The 19634-nt window shown below is 41.2% G+C and overlaps 2 protein-coding genes across 8 annotated transcripts in view; both read left to right on the forward strand.

Annotated features, from left to right (window-relative positions):
• Positions 1–83: 83 nt before the first annotated feature.
• Positions 84–5235, forward strand: tsg101b (tumor susceptibility 101b). 2 transcript variants are annotated; one of them, XM_027013792.3, is made up of 10 exons: positions 84–294; positions 396–504; positions 639–704; positions 966–1129; positions 1320–1446; positions 1754–1814; positions 2201–2289; positions 2447–2649; positions 3124–3363; positions 4055–5235. In XM_027013792.3, exons 1-10 carry the CDS (start codon positions 253–255, stop codon positions 4142–4144), a joined length of 1191 nt encoding a protein of 396 aa, XP_026869593.1. In that variant the 5' UTR covers positions 84–252; the 3' UTR covers positions 4145–5235. The 2 variants fall into 2 exon arrangements, with proteins under 2 accessions (XP_026869593.1, XP_026869594.1); XM_027013793.3 differs by having other exon boundaries at positions 85–294; positions 417–504.
• Positions 5236–11583: 6348 nt separating this feature from the next.
• The window catches only part of brsk2b (BR serine/threonine kinase 2b), a 95763-nt gene continuing 87712 nt past the window's right edge, over positions 11584–19634 (forward strand). For 2 of the 6 annotated variants that reach the window (XM_081705933.1, XM_027013800.3), the window contains exon 1: positions 11585–11942. In XM_081705933.1, coding sequence (XP_081562059.1) covers positions 11852–11942 — 91 coding nt within the window. In that variant the 5' untranslated portion in view covers positions 11585–11851. Of the gene's footprint in view, positions 11943–19634 lie in introns of all 6 variants that reach the window. The other 4 variants (XM_027013801.3, XM_027013803.3, XM_027013802.3 and 1 more) reach the window with 3 other exon arrangements.

Genomic DNA, 19634 nt, shown 5'->3' on the forward strand with positions numbered 1-19634 from the left:
CAAAAAAAAACACAGCAGCGGACTGCTGTCGCCACTCCCTTTAGATGGGTTTTACTCAGCTGACCGGAAGTTATGTAGCTCTTCGGGTTCCGTGATTTTGAGTGAGACCCGAGGCACAGATTGGTTGTTTGTATGGTTGGTTGGTTGGTTGGTTGGATATATGTGTAGAGATGTTATAGTTAGAATCAAGTTAACAGCACAACAGAAAATATTCAGCTTGGTTCGTCAGGTTCGGCCAAAATATCAAAAAACATGGCTATAAATGAGAATGCTCTGCGGAAAATGTTGTCTAAGGTAGGTTGCTAGATAGCTGGCTAGCTAACTAACTGACTAGCTATAACTTATTCGTATTCAGGGTTACGGAATATTTTCAGAGTCTGTTGCTTTTTGGACAGATGGACTTTCTTGTTGCCCAGGGTTATAAATACAGGGACTTGACTGTGCGTGAAATCACCAACGTGACTACTCAGTACAAAGATCTCAGGCCTGTGATGGACAACTATGGTAAGATATAGCTAGGTAGCTAAGTCTAGCTAGAATGCATTGCTAGTAGAGGAAACAAGGCAGCATCGTCGAGGCAGGCTGTCTTTAACGACATATGAAGAAAAGATATGTTTCTAACGTTTGTGTCTTCATAGTGTTCAATGATGGCTCCACCAAGGAATTGTTGAGTCTTACAGGAACTGTGCCAGTAACCTACCGAGGTATGAAAAATGTCACAGGAATCAACACACGCATTTTTGAAGGCAGTAGCACATTGCTTCCATACACATGCCATTCTTTGGTTTATGTTTCTGTCACGCAAATCAAATTTGTCGTTAAGAATTGTAGTTTTCCATTGTTTTAAGTAGGCCAACAAAACAAAATGTTACATAGATACGCTTCTAAGTCATTGTTATGAAATTCTTTATTTATGTGGTCACTTTTTTCTCACAATTTGTATTGTCTTTGTGTATTATTTTCAGGAAATATTTACAACATTCCCATATGCCTGTGGCTGCTTGACTCCTATCCATACAACCCACCCATCTGCTTTGTCAAGCCCACAAGTACTATGATGATCAAAACAGGAAAACATATTGATGCCAATGGAAAAATCTACTTGCCATACTTGCATGAATGGAAGCATGTAGGTGACAGTTAATTTTTCATATTCATTATTTTTATTCTTTAATCTTTACTCTGACAGTATTTTTTTCACTGCCGGCTTTGTGAGCTTAAACTGCTAGTGTGTTCACTTGGCTACAACTGTGAGCTATAACTGTGAAAAGTAAATTTGCGAGCACTCAGAATAATTTGATTGTTTCTTGTTTATTTAGCCTCAGTCCGACTTGTTTGGCCTGATCCAGGTGATGATCGTGGTGTTTGGAGAAGAGCCACCAGTCTTCTCTCGGCCTACCACACAGACACAGTACCCAGCTTTTCAAACGGCTGGCCCACCAAATTGTATGTTGAAACTGCCAGCAGGTTTAAATTAGCGATCTCGTTGTAAAAAAAGTATGCTGAAAATACTAATCTCACCAACAAGATCATTAAGCCCCATTCATCAAAAGTGCCTAAAGGTTACTGTTTAGTTTACAGTTGGTGTTTGAGTTTCATGTTCGTATCTTATGACTTCCTTTGTATGGAATCCAACATTGGTGCTCATCACTGTGTACAAGCTTTTTGTGACATCGCACATGTTTTAATTGAGATTGGCAAAAGTTTTTTTACTGGTTGTGATTACCCAGATTTTCTTTTCCTTTTCTGCTAGCTTCCTATATCCCAAACCCACCTGGCTCTCCATTTACACAGAGCCATTCTGCTAACCCAGGGTAAGGAGTCCTTAGCGAATACTTTCTTTTTAGTAATTTGTCATGGTTTCTTGAATGCAAAGAATCAAATGTTTGTCCTCTAGGACTTTGCAGTATGGGCAAAAATAGTATATTACAGCAATTAGGCTATACATTGTGTTTGTAATGTACTTTCAGTATATTGAAAGCAAAGATGAATGAATGCTTGATAATCAGGTTAGTTTATCAAAATGCCCTTTTAACACTTATCTGTAATGTTTGAGATTAGTCAGGATACCTTTAGCACCTAATAGTAAAAGTATGATTTAATTTAGGTCTCATATTCATGTTTCCACCTTCAATGATGTGAGTAATGCAAAGGCCTGTATCACAAATTCAATATGCTGTATCCATCTTGTTTCTTTTAGGGGCTTTCAGGGTTATCCTTACCCTGCTGGAGGTTCTGGATACCCCACCACATCAGGTGCAACACAGTACCCTCCTACTACTCCTGGGGGTAAGTTAATACGGAGAGTCATTCATTCAGTGCCATTGATAACAGTTTGTTGAAACTCAGCTTTTCCTCTCAGTCTGTTGTTTCTCATTTTCCTGCTACAGCAATTTGGTTGTGATTATTACATAGGTTTTCCTCTGAACTCGTTTCCCTGACCTAGGTCCCAGTCGTGACGCCACCATCGGAGAGGACACGATCCGTGCATCCCTGGTGTCCGCCGTGAGTGACAAGTTGCGCTGGAGGATGAAGGAGGAGATGGACCGAGCTCAGGCTGAGCTGGATGCCCTGAAGAGGACAGAGGAGGACCTGAAAAGGGGGCACCAGAAACTGGAGGAGATGGTCACCAAGCTGGATCAAGAGATAGTATGGCTTTTTATGTTTTAAGAAGCAAATAGCACTTTCATTGACCTGAACATTTTATATGAGGCAAAATGTGAAGGTTGCACCTGTTGGCTAATTAGGAAGCCCCTGTGAGAGCCTAGTGGCTGCAGTATTTTTGGACCAGCCCTGCTGAGAAGTACCTGATTATCTGTAATAAATCTTAGTTAAGGATATATAATGTTAGAAGTAGTGTTTTGTAGAGTTAGAACAACTGGGTTAAAGTATAATTTAAAAAAAATCACATCACCACGATATCACTGCATAATATTTGTGACCCTGTTAAAGATGTGGTTGTGTTTTACAGATTTGTAAGGTAATATAAAATTAGAAAGTTTCTTAAAAACAATCTCTTGATTACTGTTACTGATTAATAGAAAGAGATTATGTAAGGTAGGGTGATTTTGACAATAGTAGGGCATTCAAATACTTTCCCCCCGTTCCTGCATTTCTTGCTAGGCTGATGTGGACAAAAACATTGAGCTTCTGAAGCAAAAAGACGAGGAGCTGACAGCTGCTCTGGACAAGATGGAGAACCACACAGAGAACAATGACATTGATGACCTTATCGTGCCCACAGCACCGCTCTACCGCCAGATCCTGAGCCTCTACGCTGAGGAGAATGCCATAGAGGACACCATCTTCTACCTGGGGGAGGCTCTGCGCCGAGACGTCATAGACCTGGACGTCTTCCTCAAGGTCGGTCTCTATCATGTTTCTCTTTCTCTCCCTTTCATATGTTCCTTTTGTTGTTCGTCCCATCCTATTCCTGTCCGTTCACTGAAGAGCTGAATGTTCATGGCTGTTGGCTGAGATAATACAAATACAACTAATATATTACATTTTCATGCACCTTTCAAGAAACAAATATACATTACGAACAGAGGAAAAGGGAAGTATCATATAGCAGACCGGAGGTTATGGCAGGAATCATATAGCAGACCAGAGGGAATGGGAGGTATCATTATAGTAGAATCAGATGGCAAGTAAAAAAACAAAACAAACAAAAAGGGTAGCTGTCTAAAAATAGGCCAAGGTTAACAGATGAGTTTTGAGGTGCAGTATAAACTGTTGTAGTGAGTTCAGAGATCTTAAGTCTAGTGGGAGTGCGTTCCACAAGCAGGGTGCCATGCCGCTGAAGGCCTGAAATCCAACCGGATGGACAAAAAGGAGGAGTGATTAGAAGAGCAGCAGAAGGACCAAATGGGGCAAGGGTCTGAAAGAGAGAGGGGTCAGGAAGGTGAGAGTGGCCAATCTATGCAGTGCCTTGAAGGTCTCTACAACCCTTTATGGAGAGTCGATGAAGGTTTCAAGATGGGCAGGATGGTGATATGAGTAGCAGAATTTAGGATATGCTGTCTAATTTCTTGCATGCACATTTATTTTACAGCACGTGAGGCTCCTCTCCCGGAAGCAGTTCCAGTTGCGAGCTCTCATGCAGAAAGCCAGAAAAACTGCAGGCCTTAGCGACCTCTGCTGATCAGGTCTGGCATGCCTCCCTGTGCACCCGCAGTTGCAATGGGTACTGCAGCTTTCCCACAAAACAAGGACCACGTTTCCCACAGTAGTTAAACAGCTACTGAAGGCTATCAGCATGGTACTTCTATAGCATAAATCACTTTCTGGATTTTGGCAAGTGTCTGTAACCAAAAGAATACTAGAACTTTGCATAATTTTACTTCACTTGAAGCTTAGGGGTGTGAAACTCCTGGAATCATTAATCTTGAATTATGATTCAACACTTAAGATTGACTTTCTTTTTGCTATGAATATAAATATGAAGTGACCTTTTCATATGGTTTTTAGTGTTTATGACAATCTCACTTGGTAACAGCACCTTTTTTCATGGGATAATTGCAAAGATGACAGCTACTGTTATGGTTGCTAAGGAAAGGATTTAAACTTTAGTGGACCTAACATACATGCATCTTTACTGCGCCATTCATCCGAAACTTTGCATGGCTGCATGCTTATTACATCTAAAGGCCCTGAAGTGTTCTGGGTACCAGTTGAAGCACTTTGATTCTTTTACAGATGAATCAATCTACAATAACTTCACCTAAACAGATACATGTACATATTATGACAATTTGTATGCTGCTCAAAACACCCTGAATCGTGTGCATGGAAGAATTTTTTTCTTTTTTTCCTTCTTTTTTTATATATACATAATTGCATACTTGTTTGTGACTAGCTGTTCATTTGGTTGCTGTATAGGAATAAAATTATTTTCTAGCTTGAAAAATACACAGCAAGTATATATGAAGCTTTTCTATCCAAATTAAATGTTTGGGTATGTTCACTTGTTAATGAAAATAATTTTGGATTTGGCATTTTGTTGTAAATTGCTTGGTAAGCAATTAAAAAAAAAACACTAATATAGATAGATATAGATATATATATAGATATCTATTTCTATATCTATCTATCTAGATAGATAGATAGATAGATAGATAGATAATATACACACACACATACTTGAATATAACATGAAGACTTACTCTGTAAAGGGAAAAACTAAATAATTACTACTTTTTGATGTCTGGAGATATAAATATAAATAAATTTAAAATGTCATGTTTGTGTGGCTCTCATCATTTGTATACCATGCTAATATACACTTTTGGAAATTTTCTGTGGTCATTATAATTTCCTGAGTAAATGACAGGATTTGTATCGTAGAGAAAATAGCTTCCATTGCTTTTGACTGACCGCAGTACCTCTGTTTCCTTAATGTTTCTACTTAAGATCTGAATGCCTTGGAGCAGTGTGCAGTTGCTCTTCAACTTGTGTAACCTAAAAATCTAAAGCCTTGATGCTGGCTGTGTGTCTTTCCATGAGACGGGATCAGGAGGCAAAGGTGGGTGTCCTGAGATGGAAAGCTTTTCACTGCTTTGGAGGGATTTCTGCTCAGGGCACATTCATTCGATATACTTGAAGGTTCACAAGTTCACCAGCCCTCCAACATATGCTGCACGTAATGTGGCCATGAAGCTCCCTCCTGAGGTTTTTACCTCAGAGATAACAGCAATAGGGCATATATTTATAAAGAGCTTATAACGGCAACAAACAAATTCCACATAATTAACCATAAGAATGTTTATATGAGTTTGTCCCAGTGTCCAATAGGATGCAATCATCTGATATCTGATTATATACTGAATAATGCACTTTCAGTGAACCTTTGACCTTCGATTTGTGATCTTTCCTGCCCTCTTTTCAGAAGCCCCCCTCCGAGCACACGCACTCCCTCACCCGTACATGGCCCCTCCCCACTCAATTCACTCACCCATACATGGGCCCGCCCCACTCAACTGTCCAAAATTTCATTTCACAGATGACAGGCTTCAGCCTATAATCCAGAGCTGGGAAGGAGGGGAAGATCGGCCAACTGTTTCAACTCTAATCAGCTTTTATTGCGAGCAGGAGAAAAAAAGCCCCGGCAACTTTAACCATGGCAGTCAGGGGAGATATTCTAGAGGCCCCTCAGTAGAGCTGCGATTGCTAATGGGTCAGTCGTTGCTGGCACTTTCCTCTTACACCCTTCAGTGTTGTTATCGGCACTGTGCTCCATTCAACCTGTTTACCTGCCCTTTTATTTTTTTATTTGTAAACATGGTATACTAAAAATAACCGCTAGTACACTGGTTTTACACATATAATTATGCGTCCCATTTAACTATGAAGAGATTGCTGGCCCTGTTTACTGCTTCACTTTTTTAAACAAGCAAATTAACGGCCTTTCTGACATTTTGTTGTCTCTTGGGTATCTACAGAGCAGTGAGGTTTTACTGAGAGTGCTGTGTGTTTGATAGCACTTTTAGGGCACCATAGTACATCAGGCCACTAAGCGCTCGACAGAAAGCTCATAAAAACAAAACAAGGCCTACGAAGGCATTTATGGGGCTTAATGTGTGGCCATGGACTTGTCGATTTTTACCGCCCCTTGGGAGCAAGGCAGAGAAGCCCAGCGAGTGTGTTTATTGGCTGTCAGGTCGCTGTCATTGCCTTCACAGTCTCAGCTGGAGTGACGGCTGTATCCCATGGTGACGGGGTCAGAGCTGCTAGAGTGATGCCCTGTTGGCTACGAGCTCCACCAGCTAGGTTTCCCTCTCTGTGACAGCTTATTGACCTCAATCTAAGAAAGCTCATTTGGGACAAACACCCAGGGCATGTGGATTAGACTGAACTGACCAATTCGAATCCTTGGCGAAGATGTGTGTCTTTGCTCCCCTGCCAGGATCATTGCATGTGAGGATTTAATTTAACTGCCACTATATATCATCTGTAGCAAGAGCCTTAGGATCCAAAGTGACTCATAGGAGACCAAGTCAGAACATGTGGACTAGTGACAGGTTCCATTATGGCAGGAGGATCAGAAACAGCTGAGAGAAGTCCAGGAGTCAGGACCCCTGTTTGATGTTTCCTTTTCATGAAGAAATATAATTCAAAAAGGACCAGTGGCATTCTAGATTGTTCTTTTCATTCTCCTCCAGAAAAAATGGAAAATTCTCAATTAAAGTTTATATGGCAGTAACAAACATGCAAAAATAAATGGAGCTGATGAAGACCATTATCAGATCAACATTAAATGAGCCCTGTAGCTTTAGAGCATGGAGGAGCAGGCTAAGGCCTAGTGGAGATTTACACTGCACACTGGTGGGGGGTAATTATGGTGTCTGGTTAATGTAATTGCACTGGGATTTGAATTGCTGCGCAGCATTCTGCCATAGCCACTATGCAATTACTCAGGGAGTCCAGTCTCAATTATCTGCTAACATTCCAGGGTTTTCTTGATTGCTAACAACTTGTGCCTTATATAGTAATTATTTACCTCATAAGCATGTGTATTAAGTTACAATTAACAGCAATAGTATACATTCATTTTCACCCTGCCCCACTCTGTAGAGTTTTTTTTTTTTTTTTTTGCTGAAGTTTCTTTGTTTTGGATTTTATGCCCCATTGTTGGGAAATAGCCCTAGTTTAAGTGTTTAAAACAAGCAGAAAGACTCATGAGACACTAAGCATTGGGTGGGTATAGGTGTGAGTATGCCATTGTTGATTATGGGATGTAAGTCTTCTGCTTATCCATTGAATATCTGAGCAATTCCAACACTTTCAATCATGCATGAAGTGCAGTGATTATTTCATTATGTGACACAAGGTGATGAGACAGTGGTGTTTGTCTCCACAAAGCTGAGTAAACACAGCAGTGGACATAGCCCTTATTCAAACTGCCCTTATTCAAACAGACCTCAGTCAGATTCCAACATACAATACACACACACACACACACACACACACACACACACACACAATATTTTTGCAGATAGTCTTTTTGCTTTTCTGTTTCTATAAAGTCTCTTTTACCAATTGTATCTCTTTTACCTCTTAACTTCCAGATCTTTGAAGAGAGAAATGGGTCATGAACAGGGCATTATATCTGTGGTGTTTAGTGTGCATATACGCTGATCAGCCATAACATTAAAACCACTGTTGGGTGAAGTGAATAACATTGATTATCTCATTACAGTGGCATCTGTCAAGGGTGAGATATATTAGGCAGCAAGAGAACAGTCAGGTCTTGAAGTTGATGTGTTGGAGGCAGGAAAATGGATCTGAGTGAGTTTGACAAGGGCTAAATTGTGATGGATAGATGACTGGGTCAGAGCATCTCCAAAATGTCAGCGTGGGGTGTTCCCAGTATACAGTGGTTAGTACCTACCAAAAAGAAAAAAACAACAACCCCCAAGGATCATTGATGTGCATGAGGAGGGAAGGCTAGTGTGTCTCGTCTGATCCCACAGGAGAGCTTCTGTAGTACAAATTGCTGAAACGTTCATGTTGGTTATGATAGAAAGGTGTTAGGGGTCAATGTGTTGTTTTGGCCTCCATGACTAGACTAGACAGAAATCCACAATGTATTATTTACGAATGGAAGTTTTTGCTATTGGGATTGGTTTGGATCAATGAATAATTACACTGTTTCTATAACATGCACCTGATTCCAGAGTTATTTTTCAAATGATGCAAATGGTAAACTACTAATCTAGTAATATTTAACAGTAGTCTAGTATGGGTTAAAACACTTCTTAAAAATAAAAATAAAAAACTAATTAGCTTCCCAGGCAGATTACACCTAGCTATAGATCTTAGAGGTTTCACTGATGGTTGCTTAATGACAGCATATTTTCCCCCAAGAGCCAACTTTTTCCTTGCTTGAAATACTGGACAATGGAGCGGATTTACATACTTCATTGTTTCAGGCTACACAATAAAGTGGTATCAAGAACTGCAAAACACTTCTCCTTTTCCAAAGATAATATGCCAGCCAAAGAGAGGCATATTTTTCTCACAATCTGTGCATTTTTGCACTTGTAAAGCAAAACTTGTATGCAGAAAATATATTTCAAGGCATCCATCCAATATATGAGGTCATTTCCCCCTAACGGGTGTGTTAATTGGTTGTGCTGGAAGCAAGAGATGTAGTGATGTAACAGAGGTCAGGTAGGTCTGCACAGATGTGAAGGTGGAGGCAAAACAGTCATACTCAGCTTCGCGGTCACTTATTTACATTACACATTCATGAGCTAGGCGGAGGTGGAGCGTTAATCCGGCCAGCCGTTTTAGCATGTGAGCGTTCTCCGCCAGCGTTGGTCCAAACAAAAATCGCACTGTGATCTGCGAGCACATGCTTCGTCACTTTTGTGATGTGTTGTGAACTGGATCTGGAATGTGAAGAGGCAAGTATGTTAAATTCAGTTCAGTTCAGTTTAAAAAAAACTTTAAAACCAGACATGTATGCATTTTACAGTCAGATTGTCCGATTTTTATTTAGTATACATGTTTGATTATGGATGCATGATAGGGCAAAAACAATATGTCATGATCCTATAACATCAAGGCCTTTTCAGGATCCATTTCATACAACTTAATTTTTCTAAGGTTTATTAACAAGAACTAGCAAAACAACCATGTCCCAATTCAGGTCATGAAAACATTGTTTATTCACCATTTACAAAAATCTCAGAAGGAACAGAAAGAATAAAAAAAAAAACAATTGGTAGAAAGTTGGTTTTAAAAAAATCAAACAATGGCATAATGGAGTAATGTCCAGTCAGCAACTTGTTACTCTGCAATTTCAATTTGACATTATTAACTACATTTATTTGTTTGTTTGTTTCCAAGCTCTCAAAATCCTTCAATGAAATATTCTCTGTTATACTAGTGATATTGACAATATCTTCATGAGTATTATAGTATATCATCACATTAGCGTAGTGCAAAATTCTGGGGCCCCGCCACAAGAGGGCCTTTTTGACGTTTATTATTATTCTTTAGTTATGATCACCTCTTGGGGCCCCCCACAGCTCAAGCTTTCCCTCCCCTTCAGCCCTATGCCTGATTCTGCATACCACAGAGGAAAGCCAAGTACTTAGTATTGATACGTGTTGTAGTGTGTGTCTGTGTTCTGTCCTCATGTCAGTTTAGTTAGGCCCAACATTAAGGCAGTGAAAGTTAAACAGCACACAGTCTAAAACCTAGAACTTCTCCCTCTCTCTTTCATGAGCAGGCAGACTATTGTGTGAGAAGGAAAAGGGAGAGCCATGATTGATTCCACCATGGAGTACTGGCTTTTGGAGATGAAACAATAGTGGAAGTGCTGTAGGGGGGATGGGGACACAATGATTTAATGGAGAATCCAGCTTGTAAAATCCCTGTTTTCTGTGTCTAAGGGGTCAAGCTTCAAATACTAAATGTTTCCCTTTTGTGAAGCTTGTGTGTGTGTGTGTGTGTGTGTGTGTGTATGTGTGTGTGTATTAGGTGCCTCTATCACTTTCCTACACTGAAAAGGTATGGTCTCAGACACTGTGTTGACTTCTGATATAACTCAGTGAAACACTCGCAAAGATGTGCCGGACAATTATCCATTTTGGTACCGGGGTCATCTGTCAAGGAAGCAAGCTACACAGACATGCTCAAAGGCAATGAGAACACTTCTTTAAGAAGCACTGCACTGCGGCACACAGCAATTGTCTCAGCTCTACACATACAGCAATCTGATATACATTCAGATATGCCAGCCTGGATTTGGCCCATAACATTTTTACTCCTCCACATCAGAGCTGATGAGTTTCTCTTAAGCGTGGAGTTGAAAGAGCAAAGGGGGAACGGGTGACTCGGTGAGCTGCTCTGTCGATAGTGGCATCATGGGCAGATGTTCCTAGTGACTTCAAAGTGGCAGTGGCACTCAGAAGTAAGTTACTCCGGGATCTGGGTTTGAAAGGGTGCCAGGCTGCTCTCAGTGCCATGCCCCTCTTAGAGAGCAACCATGTGTTGTGCTCAGAAGCCAAGGCATATTCGACATACTGGTTTTCTCAATATCCAGTGAACCACCCGAAAGAGAGGTATGGAAAGATGCATTTTACACTGATGGTTTCTGGTGTGGTTGTTTATGATTTTGGAAAGGTAAAATGTTGCAAAAAGTTTGACTTGACACCGAATGTAAAAAATATATATATATAGTCTGTGGATGTCAGTAATAGGTTAAAATTATCAATAGTTGCAAGGAGTACATAAACTCAATTTTTAATTTATGTGCTGAGTAGCACTTTAGTCATTTTTGTCAGTAGTGTTACATCACAATTTTAGAATTATTCCTTACAGGTCAAGTTTCTGAAAAATGCAGAAAAATGCAGTTCTGTGAAGATTTTTTTCCCTTTGGTTTAGCAATGTTGTAGGAAGCAGGTTCTGTGTGTGATAACCATTCACCCCTCAGCGGAGCAGGCGCGCGCCGCCGTTTGGTTGAACGCCACGTCCATCACAACGATTTCTCATGAATTATGTGCGCTTTGCTCTCTAGCACCATCGCAGGCGGACGGAGGCTAAGCAGAATACGATGCTGTGATGTTCTTAGAACACTCCGAAGCAGAGGAGAAGAGGGAGACACGGAGCAGAGAGAGAAAGAGAGAGAGAGAGAGAGAGAGAGAGAGAGAGAGAGAGAGCGAGAGAGCGAGAGAGAGAGCGAGAGAGAGCGAGCGAGCCCCACCGACCCTCGAGCGACCAAGTGAGGCACCGACTGGAGCAAGCTGGGCGGGGGAAGTAACTGCAGTACTGGCCTTGAAAAATACTAAATTGCTGAATTACAGCAATTTAACGTTAAAGCATCCTTTTCATCTAAAGCAAAATGTCATCATCTAGTAAAGACAACAGCGCTCAACATGCGAATTACGTGGGACCGTATCGCCTGGAAAAAACGCTCGGCAAGGGACAGACAGGTTTGTCCTTTTGTGTTTTTTGGGAGTCATGATGCTTTCTTCATAGGTTAATAGCACAAGCTGAGGTTCAGTTCAGTTATGGACAGGATATGCCGGGTAGGTTTGCTTATATGTAATCATGTAGAGGCAGGGCAATTGTGCAGTTTTTGCAGGTTAGGAGGAGACCCCGGTCCACTTTTTGCTCTGTCGCAACAACTGAATTGGGTCCCGTGCTTATATGACAGTCAGTTACACGTTGCTTATTAAAGGAAATTGTGATATATTGCATTGTTCTTTGAAAAATGAAGTTGGTTTTTGCAACTGTCAGTTTGTCTTTGCGGCTTCCGTTTGGTTTAACCTAAGATCGCCAATCCCGATTTGCCAGGCAACGGGATATGCTTCTTTATATACTGGGTTCACATTTACCCAACGCAACAGCCTAGATCTAAATGTTTCACGCTACGATAGTCTACGTTTTTGGAGCTTTTCTATGACTGGGCAGATATGGTACAAGGTGTCCTTAAGGAACGTTTTCCTCCTTCCTATCTGTAGAATGGCTCCCGCTGCTGGCAATTGGAATGTCTCAAGTCATAATAGTGCTAAAATGTAGTCCTGAACTTTGAGATTTCAGTAGCCTGCAGTAGTGTTCCACTATATGAACCTTTGCGATGGTCTGTGTATCGCTGTGTTTGCATTGTTCCTTCACTGTGCTTCATATGACCAGTTAACTCTAAAACTGTACTCTGCACCTTAAAACCAGAAGTAGTGCACAAATAACAAATTCAGTAGTTTGTAGTTGCTGACTTGTTATTGTCCTGTTATTGTCCTACCATTGCCCTGTTTTTGACCTGTGTAAGGTGGCTTTGTAAGAAAGTAATCAGACATGTCTGTCATAATGAAGTAATGATTAAATTAGTGTTGGGGAACCCTCTGGTAGTTAAATCCAGATAATCTCCTGTTTTGGAGTATAAGGGTTGGCTTTGAGTGCAAAGGTGATTATTTTCAGTGTTTTGCTGTCTTTGTTGCATTTTTACATGGGAATTTATTGATCTGTTTTCCGACAGTTCATTTGTTGGGTGCTCATTGTGATATGAGGCTGGGAATGACCGATGGGCTCTCCTTGACTGGTGCTGATACAGTGCAGTCAGAGTTGCTTATCCTGTGTAGGCCAGTATTGAATAGAGCAAGGGTTTAAACTGTATGCACACCCGTGCAGACCAGAGTCCATGCTAAATCCTCAAATCAAAGTCGTTTTTCTGTGAAAGTACCAGAGGCTACTACATGAAGGGGATGCTAGTATACCAGTGTTTCTCAGAGTTAGAATTGACGTGCATATGTACACATTGGTAACCTATGTGTACATATGCTTATTGATAATATTGATTAAACACCTTTGTAGGTGCTTGTTGTGGTTGGTAGGATATGAATAACCTTAAACATGTGGCATGAGAAGTAATGTATTCTACATATTGCTATCCAACAGAAAATAACTATAAACCCTTTTTGGATTTTTGAATTCCCTTAAAAACTTTGACAGTGTATTTCAACTTCATCAACCTCTATATATCTTCTATATTGAAAATTTCACATCTTTTATGTCCAGGATATGTGAGACACATGCACTTACGCTGGATGTATTCCTTGTAGCCCAACAAAAGACTGAGTTCATGTGGGGCTTTTGTTCCTACAGTAGTTCACTGCTGATCTGAAAAACTCTTGTCCCCTTATCCCTAAATGAGTCTTACTCTTGCTCCTAGCCTGAGGCCAGGCCTGCCTCTGCCTGGTAAGTGCTGGGGATTTTAGATCTTTCTGCTGCCGTTGGCATAGCTGCCGAGAGCAGTGTTGCCCAATAAACAGAGCCTGTCTCTGCCACCACCGTCGTTGCTGCGGACGATCGTCCATATGTCACAAGAGAGGCTCCTATGGTGAGAGCGGGAGGTGGGGGAGGGGACAAGATGGATGATGGGAGAGGGGGTGGCGGTGTGGGTGGAGGGTCTTGGGGGAGTTCTAAAGGGAGACCCCCATGAAAAGCCTGAAAAAGGGACGCTCCTGTTTAATCTCCCCCCCCCCCCCCCCCCCCAAAAGATCAAAATCGGACGTGCTGGCCTCGGTTCTTCTCTTTATTTTGCCATGCGTAAGCTGCAGAAGAGCCACAGAGGTGAAGATTAGAGGGCCTCGTGCTGTGAGGAAGATTGAGCTATCTGCATGGCCGGTTTGAACAGAGGCAGCTCATAATGATAAGCTGTGGTACCGTATGGGGGCCATGCACAGTTGTTTTGTGGTTCTCAGCTGCTCCACATTGCCCTATGCCTCCTCCTTATTTTCTATCTCCTCTTTATTCTGTCTTCTTACTCCTCTCTGTGCTTATTTCTTTCTTTCTTTCTTTCTTTCTTTCTTTCTTTCTCTCTCTCTCTCTCTCACTCTCTCTGTCTTTCTTTACTCTCTTCTACTCTACTCACTGAGCTAAGGCATCCCAAGGGTTCCTCTCTAATGAAGCAGGGAAGTACCTGGGGCACGCAGCCTGTCAGACCCAAAGACAGAGCAGGAGTGCTGGGTCATGGGCATGCAGCTTGTAGGCAAGGCTCCACGCGGTGCTCTGTGAAAGCTGCAGGCCTCCAGAAACACTTGCAGACTAGACGCAGGAGATAATCAAGCCATGTACATTCCACTCCAGGGCCAGTGGATGTCTGCTGGTGGGGAAGCGTGGATCCAGCAGCAAAGAGGCTACCAACGGAGCCCCTTCATTTTGCTCCCATCTGGCTTGACCTGAGCCCCTGTCTCTTAAGTCTTATGTCCTTGGGAAACAAGCCGTCAGGACCGGAAATGGTTAACAATGTTTCTCTACACATCTGCATATCCAAGACATTGGGGTGTAGCTGTCTGCCATTATACTGGGTTTTTGCAAACCTCACAGATGTCATGGTCCATAATATTCAAATTATCTTAAATTGTCTGCTGCAAATGTTGTTTTTTCGCTGTTGTTTGGGCATTTGTGAAAATTAAGTTGATGTAAGTTTTGAATGAATGACAACAAATAGTTTGTGTTATAGCCTGAAAAGCCCACTTGATGTTTTAGTGGATGGCTGTCTTGCTGTGAAGACTTTCTGAACAATTTGTCTGTGTGTTTCTGTCTGAGGGGGTTGAAGTCTCTTTTTTTTCCCAGACACATCCCAGCATTCAATTGGCTCTCATTTGTAGAGTGCTGGATAACAGTAACTGGTTGTCATGGTTGCACCCCCTTCCCACAAGGCTCTTCTCACAATGGCCATGCTTTCCATCTTGGAGATCACAGGCAGACAGCAACAGCCAGGCTTTGAAAGCCTCCTTGCCCACCCTCATTTATAACAGTGGTACAAGATATGTTCAGTGGAATTTATACTGAATATGGAATTTATTTAAAATTAATTTTAAAATTTATTTTGCAATGTTTTCATTTGAATGGTTCACTGATGTCCAGAAGTCTGAAATTTACATTTTACCTTTGGCTTTATGGTACTGGATATAAAATAAGAATAAAATGCCTTCAGTATGTCACATAGCTGATAGTTGTCTTAATGCATTGTGAATGCCCTGAAATGAATGAGGACATCATTGCAGATAAAATCTCATCCCCATTAGAATAGGATGACAGTATGCATTATTTTTATGTTTGAAGCTTTAGCGCATGAAATGGATGGGAAAGTATCCAGATTACTACCTTTGATTGCTGTAGCCCTTTAATTTGAGTCAGCCTCATAGAGGAAGATGTTACCCCCAGGGCTGGACAGGTGGACTAGCCACCTGACAAGTCAACAGTATAATTATCAGCAATGTAAGTAATGAATTTAGGCCAGAACTTGGGGTATTCTCAGAGGTTTCTAGCTGTCTATTTGTTTTGTTTTTTAAGCAGTGATTTCAGGTTGGGCTGCTGTTCGTTTCTGGTTTATTGTTAAGTGGCTGTTCTCCCCATTTGCCCATCTTGCTGGTGTCTGTATTGTCAGCGTGGTAGTCTGCTGTGCGCTGTGTCGACTCCTCCTACCACTCTCTCACCACCACTACCACCAGCTAGACTGCGGAGCTTCTCTCTGGAGCTGGATGCTCTCTAGGGGGTGGGGGTGGGTTATCAGTGAAAGCCAGTAGAGTCCCGCAACTCCTCGCGCTGTCCTGCTTGTCCTCATTTTCTCTATCTCCATTCCTGTCCTCATGCTGCAACCTTTACTACCTTGTCACAGATGCTTTGTGGGATATCCTTTCCGTAAACAGCCCCCTTGAGGGTATATCGCTGGGGTTAAACTCAAACAACCTGACAGGAAGGTTGTATATTGATTTTTGGCATCTCCTGTGCGAATCCTTTCTTTAAACTCCACAACAGCCATTACCGAATGTCCAGTATGGTGGAATCAGACACCATGATGACATATTTCCCCAAAATAGGTTATTAATCATGCAGCTTTAGTTAGAGCATTACTCATCACAAACTCCCTCAAAGCTGAGTGCTGCATTTGTGATGAAACCAGAGCACCGGCTGTAGTCAATAGCTCAACAGATGGGCCTTTTGGGGGTTTAATTAGGAGAAGCTCTCGGCCTGGTGAAAGTGCTCTGGTGTGTGTGTGCTGGATCTGAGGGTGGTGCGACAGACTGGGGGGTGAAGGAGCGTAGTCAGGGTTAAGGGACACTGACAGTGCAGAGAAAAAAGAATGAAAGGCAGGCACACGCGCACGCGCACACACACACACACTCACCCTTTCTTTGTTCATCTGCGTGTCTCCCTCCATTCAAGTTTGTCTCACACCATTTTCTGACAAGCCACAATACAATGGCCTAGAGCATCCCAACACCCACTTGAGAAGTAATATTTATTTATTAATTTATTCGTCTGGAGGGTGTCGCTGTTGCCTCGGTACTGTATGAATGGGATGTCGTTTTGCACGCGCGATTGATTGGTAAAGGAACCGGAGGGGGTATATCCTGTCCAGATGGCTGGGTTGTGCTGGGCCATGATGGCTGGTCATTAGTCAGGTGGTCACCGATGCCTAGCTGTTCAGACTCTATTCATGGACAAGAGGGATCATCCTGCTTTTACTTTGAGTTAGATGATGAAAATGGAAGAGAGAGTATTAAGTGAATGAGGAGGTTGCTGACAGACAGAAACAAAAGGCACTTTGTTAATAGCGAGGAATGCCTCTCACTATTAGTCATTCAATCATATCATGTTTGAATAATTTATTTATTGTAACTTTTATTACTTATAGCTTCGAGTTAATATAGCTGGATAACATTGTACTCGTGGGTTACTTTCTTACTTTGGAAAACAAAGAATAAATGAAATATTTATGCTTTCGTAATAAAGGACATTACCGTTCTTCTGCATATTGACGCGATGTAAAGTCACTTTTGGATTGACTGGGTAGCAATAGCCAACAATAGAATATCTGCTATATCTCTCACCCTTAGTCAAAGGCAAGTTGGGGGTTTCTATGGCAACCACCCACTTTTATACATATGTGCAGTGAATGGCTGTGGTGCTGTGCTCCTCAACCTAGGCTGAAGGGCTGGAGCTATTGATTGGACTCAAGCCTCCACCTGAGCTATTAGAATGTGAATAAGGACTCACTGCCCCCCCCCCCCCCAATTCCCTTTATTTGGGCTGAATGGTGTCCCTATAGGCCAAATTAAAGGTAAGACTCATATTGTTGCTTGATATTTGCAGTGAGTTGATTCAATATGTTACGCTAGCAGTAATATCTCCATCAGGATGACGAGAGGTGTGGAATCAAATCAAGTCATTTTATTGGCCCTCGATTATCATTTTTACATTCCTGAATGCAATAACAATGAAAAAAAAAAAAGAGGTTTTGTGGTATTATTCACACCTTACCTTTCACCCCACCTTACACAACTTTCCTTGTTCCATGGTGAGTAACGGAGGTCTGAAAGCTGTTCCATTGTCATGTGTTATGAGAGAATCGGTTGACTTATGGTAAAGATGGCAAGGAAAAGGGTTCTATCATATATGTGGAAATGCTCTTTGAGAAGCTTCAAGTGCAGGTTTTTTAAACGGGTGTGAAGAAATGTGTGTGAACAGTACCACAAACCTCTGACAAAAACATTCAAGGTATAGCTGTAAACCTGAGGTACTGTATTGACAGTTAATTTATGAATTAATGAGTTTAAGTTGGTTTGTGTTCATGTTTAGTTCAGATTTTAGTTCAACTTAAGAATAGAATGGCCATTTCAAAAGCTCAGAAATTAACAAATTATTTAAAGAAGATTCTTTCATATCAGGGAAAATAGAGTGAATTATTTATTGTGGTTCCAGTGAGACACACACACAGAGATAAATGGTCTGTAACTTCTTCTGTTACAGTTGCTTTCTTTTTATATTTGCAAAGAACCCTCTGTGAACAAAAGCAGGACTGTTATATTTCAGTTTTCTGCTTTTCTGCTGTGGCACTCCCTCATTAATTTTCTGCCCTCCATCAGCCAGGGATAATATGGCCATAATGAAGAATTCAGCCATTGAGACAATGGGAACTTTTAAGGCGAGAATAAAATCCAGAGGGATCCATCAGACCCTGTCTGCCCTTTAAAAAGCCATCGTGTATCTCATGGAGAGCTGTTCGCCTGTCTATCTACACTGTTATTATGTAGAGAAGGCATTATCAGGAAGCAGACAGGACAAGAACCATCAGCACAGGCTAGCTTTCCAGCTACAGATTAAACATAGTTCTAGTCCAGGCCTGTACTATAGCCCTTATTATAGAATGTATATTTATAGCTCTTATGTTGTAATGTAGGCTACAACATAGACCAAAGGAAACAGGCCCAACATTATGGTTTATTGTCAAGAATCATACTATTGAGTTCTCATCAGGCTGAAGACAATTTGTGTTCATCCTGAGGTGAATCAGACAAAGAACCTTAGCTCTGTGAGTTCGTGTTGAGTAGAATAGCCCAGAAGATGCATTGCATCTGAAACATCTTCAGGTAACCTTGAGTAATTGTTATTTGAGCCACAAACACAATTTCTTAATTTGTAGTAATATTTAGGCCATATGAGTGATTTGTTGGATGTGCTAAACTATCTAGTAGGTCAAAGCCAGTGTAATTGCTTTTTATCTTTTTCTCTTTTTAATGAAAACTATAAACACACACTTTGTGTTTGGGTCAATTACATTTATAATGGACTGGAGAGAGATTTAATTGACTTGCATGTGTTGTGGAGGAAAGCTTTGATAATGACTATTTCTGGATAATGGTCCTGCTGCAGTATTGACTTTGGCTTTTCCTGAATATACCCTGTATTGTTAATGACATCAGGTGACCGGGGCCTGATTTCCACCTGATCCATACAAATGGAGCGACTTGGATTACTAGACTTTAGATAAGTCATTTGCTTATTCCCTTATTTTTTGGAACGTTAAACATGGAGTTATTCAACTGTAACAGAATGGTAGTGTCACACACATTCCAGGGGTTTGAGGAGGTTCCACTACATTAAGCTGTTTACCAAATCAACACTACTATGGACAGCTTTGGAATTCTTAAAAAAATAAGAAGAACATCTGCATTTAAAATAGACTAAAGCTGTAGTTTTGCCTAAATTGTGTCTTTTATTGTGAGAAATGGTGAAAAATACTGGGCGGTCTGTGATTTAGGCTGGACGAAGTGGAAAGGTGTAAACATCTGAAGGAGCAAATATAGGTTTTAAAGAAAGCTATTTCTGCATTATGG

The sequence above is a fragment of the Electrophorus electricus genome, chromosome 23 (genome assembly GCF_041902795.1).
Source record: "Electrophorus electricus isolate QZ-2024a chromosome 23, ASM4190279v1, whole genome shotgun sequence".
In the NCBI taxonomy this organism is placed as follows: domain Eukaryota; kingdom Metazoa; phylum Chordata; class Actinopteri; order Gymnotiformes; family Gymnotidae; genus Electrophorus; species Electrophorus electricus.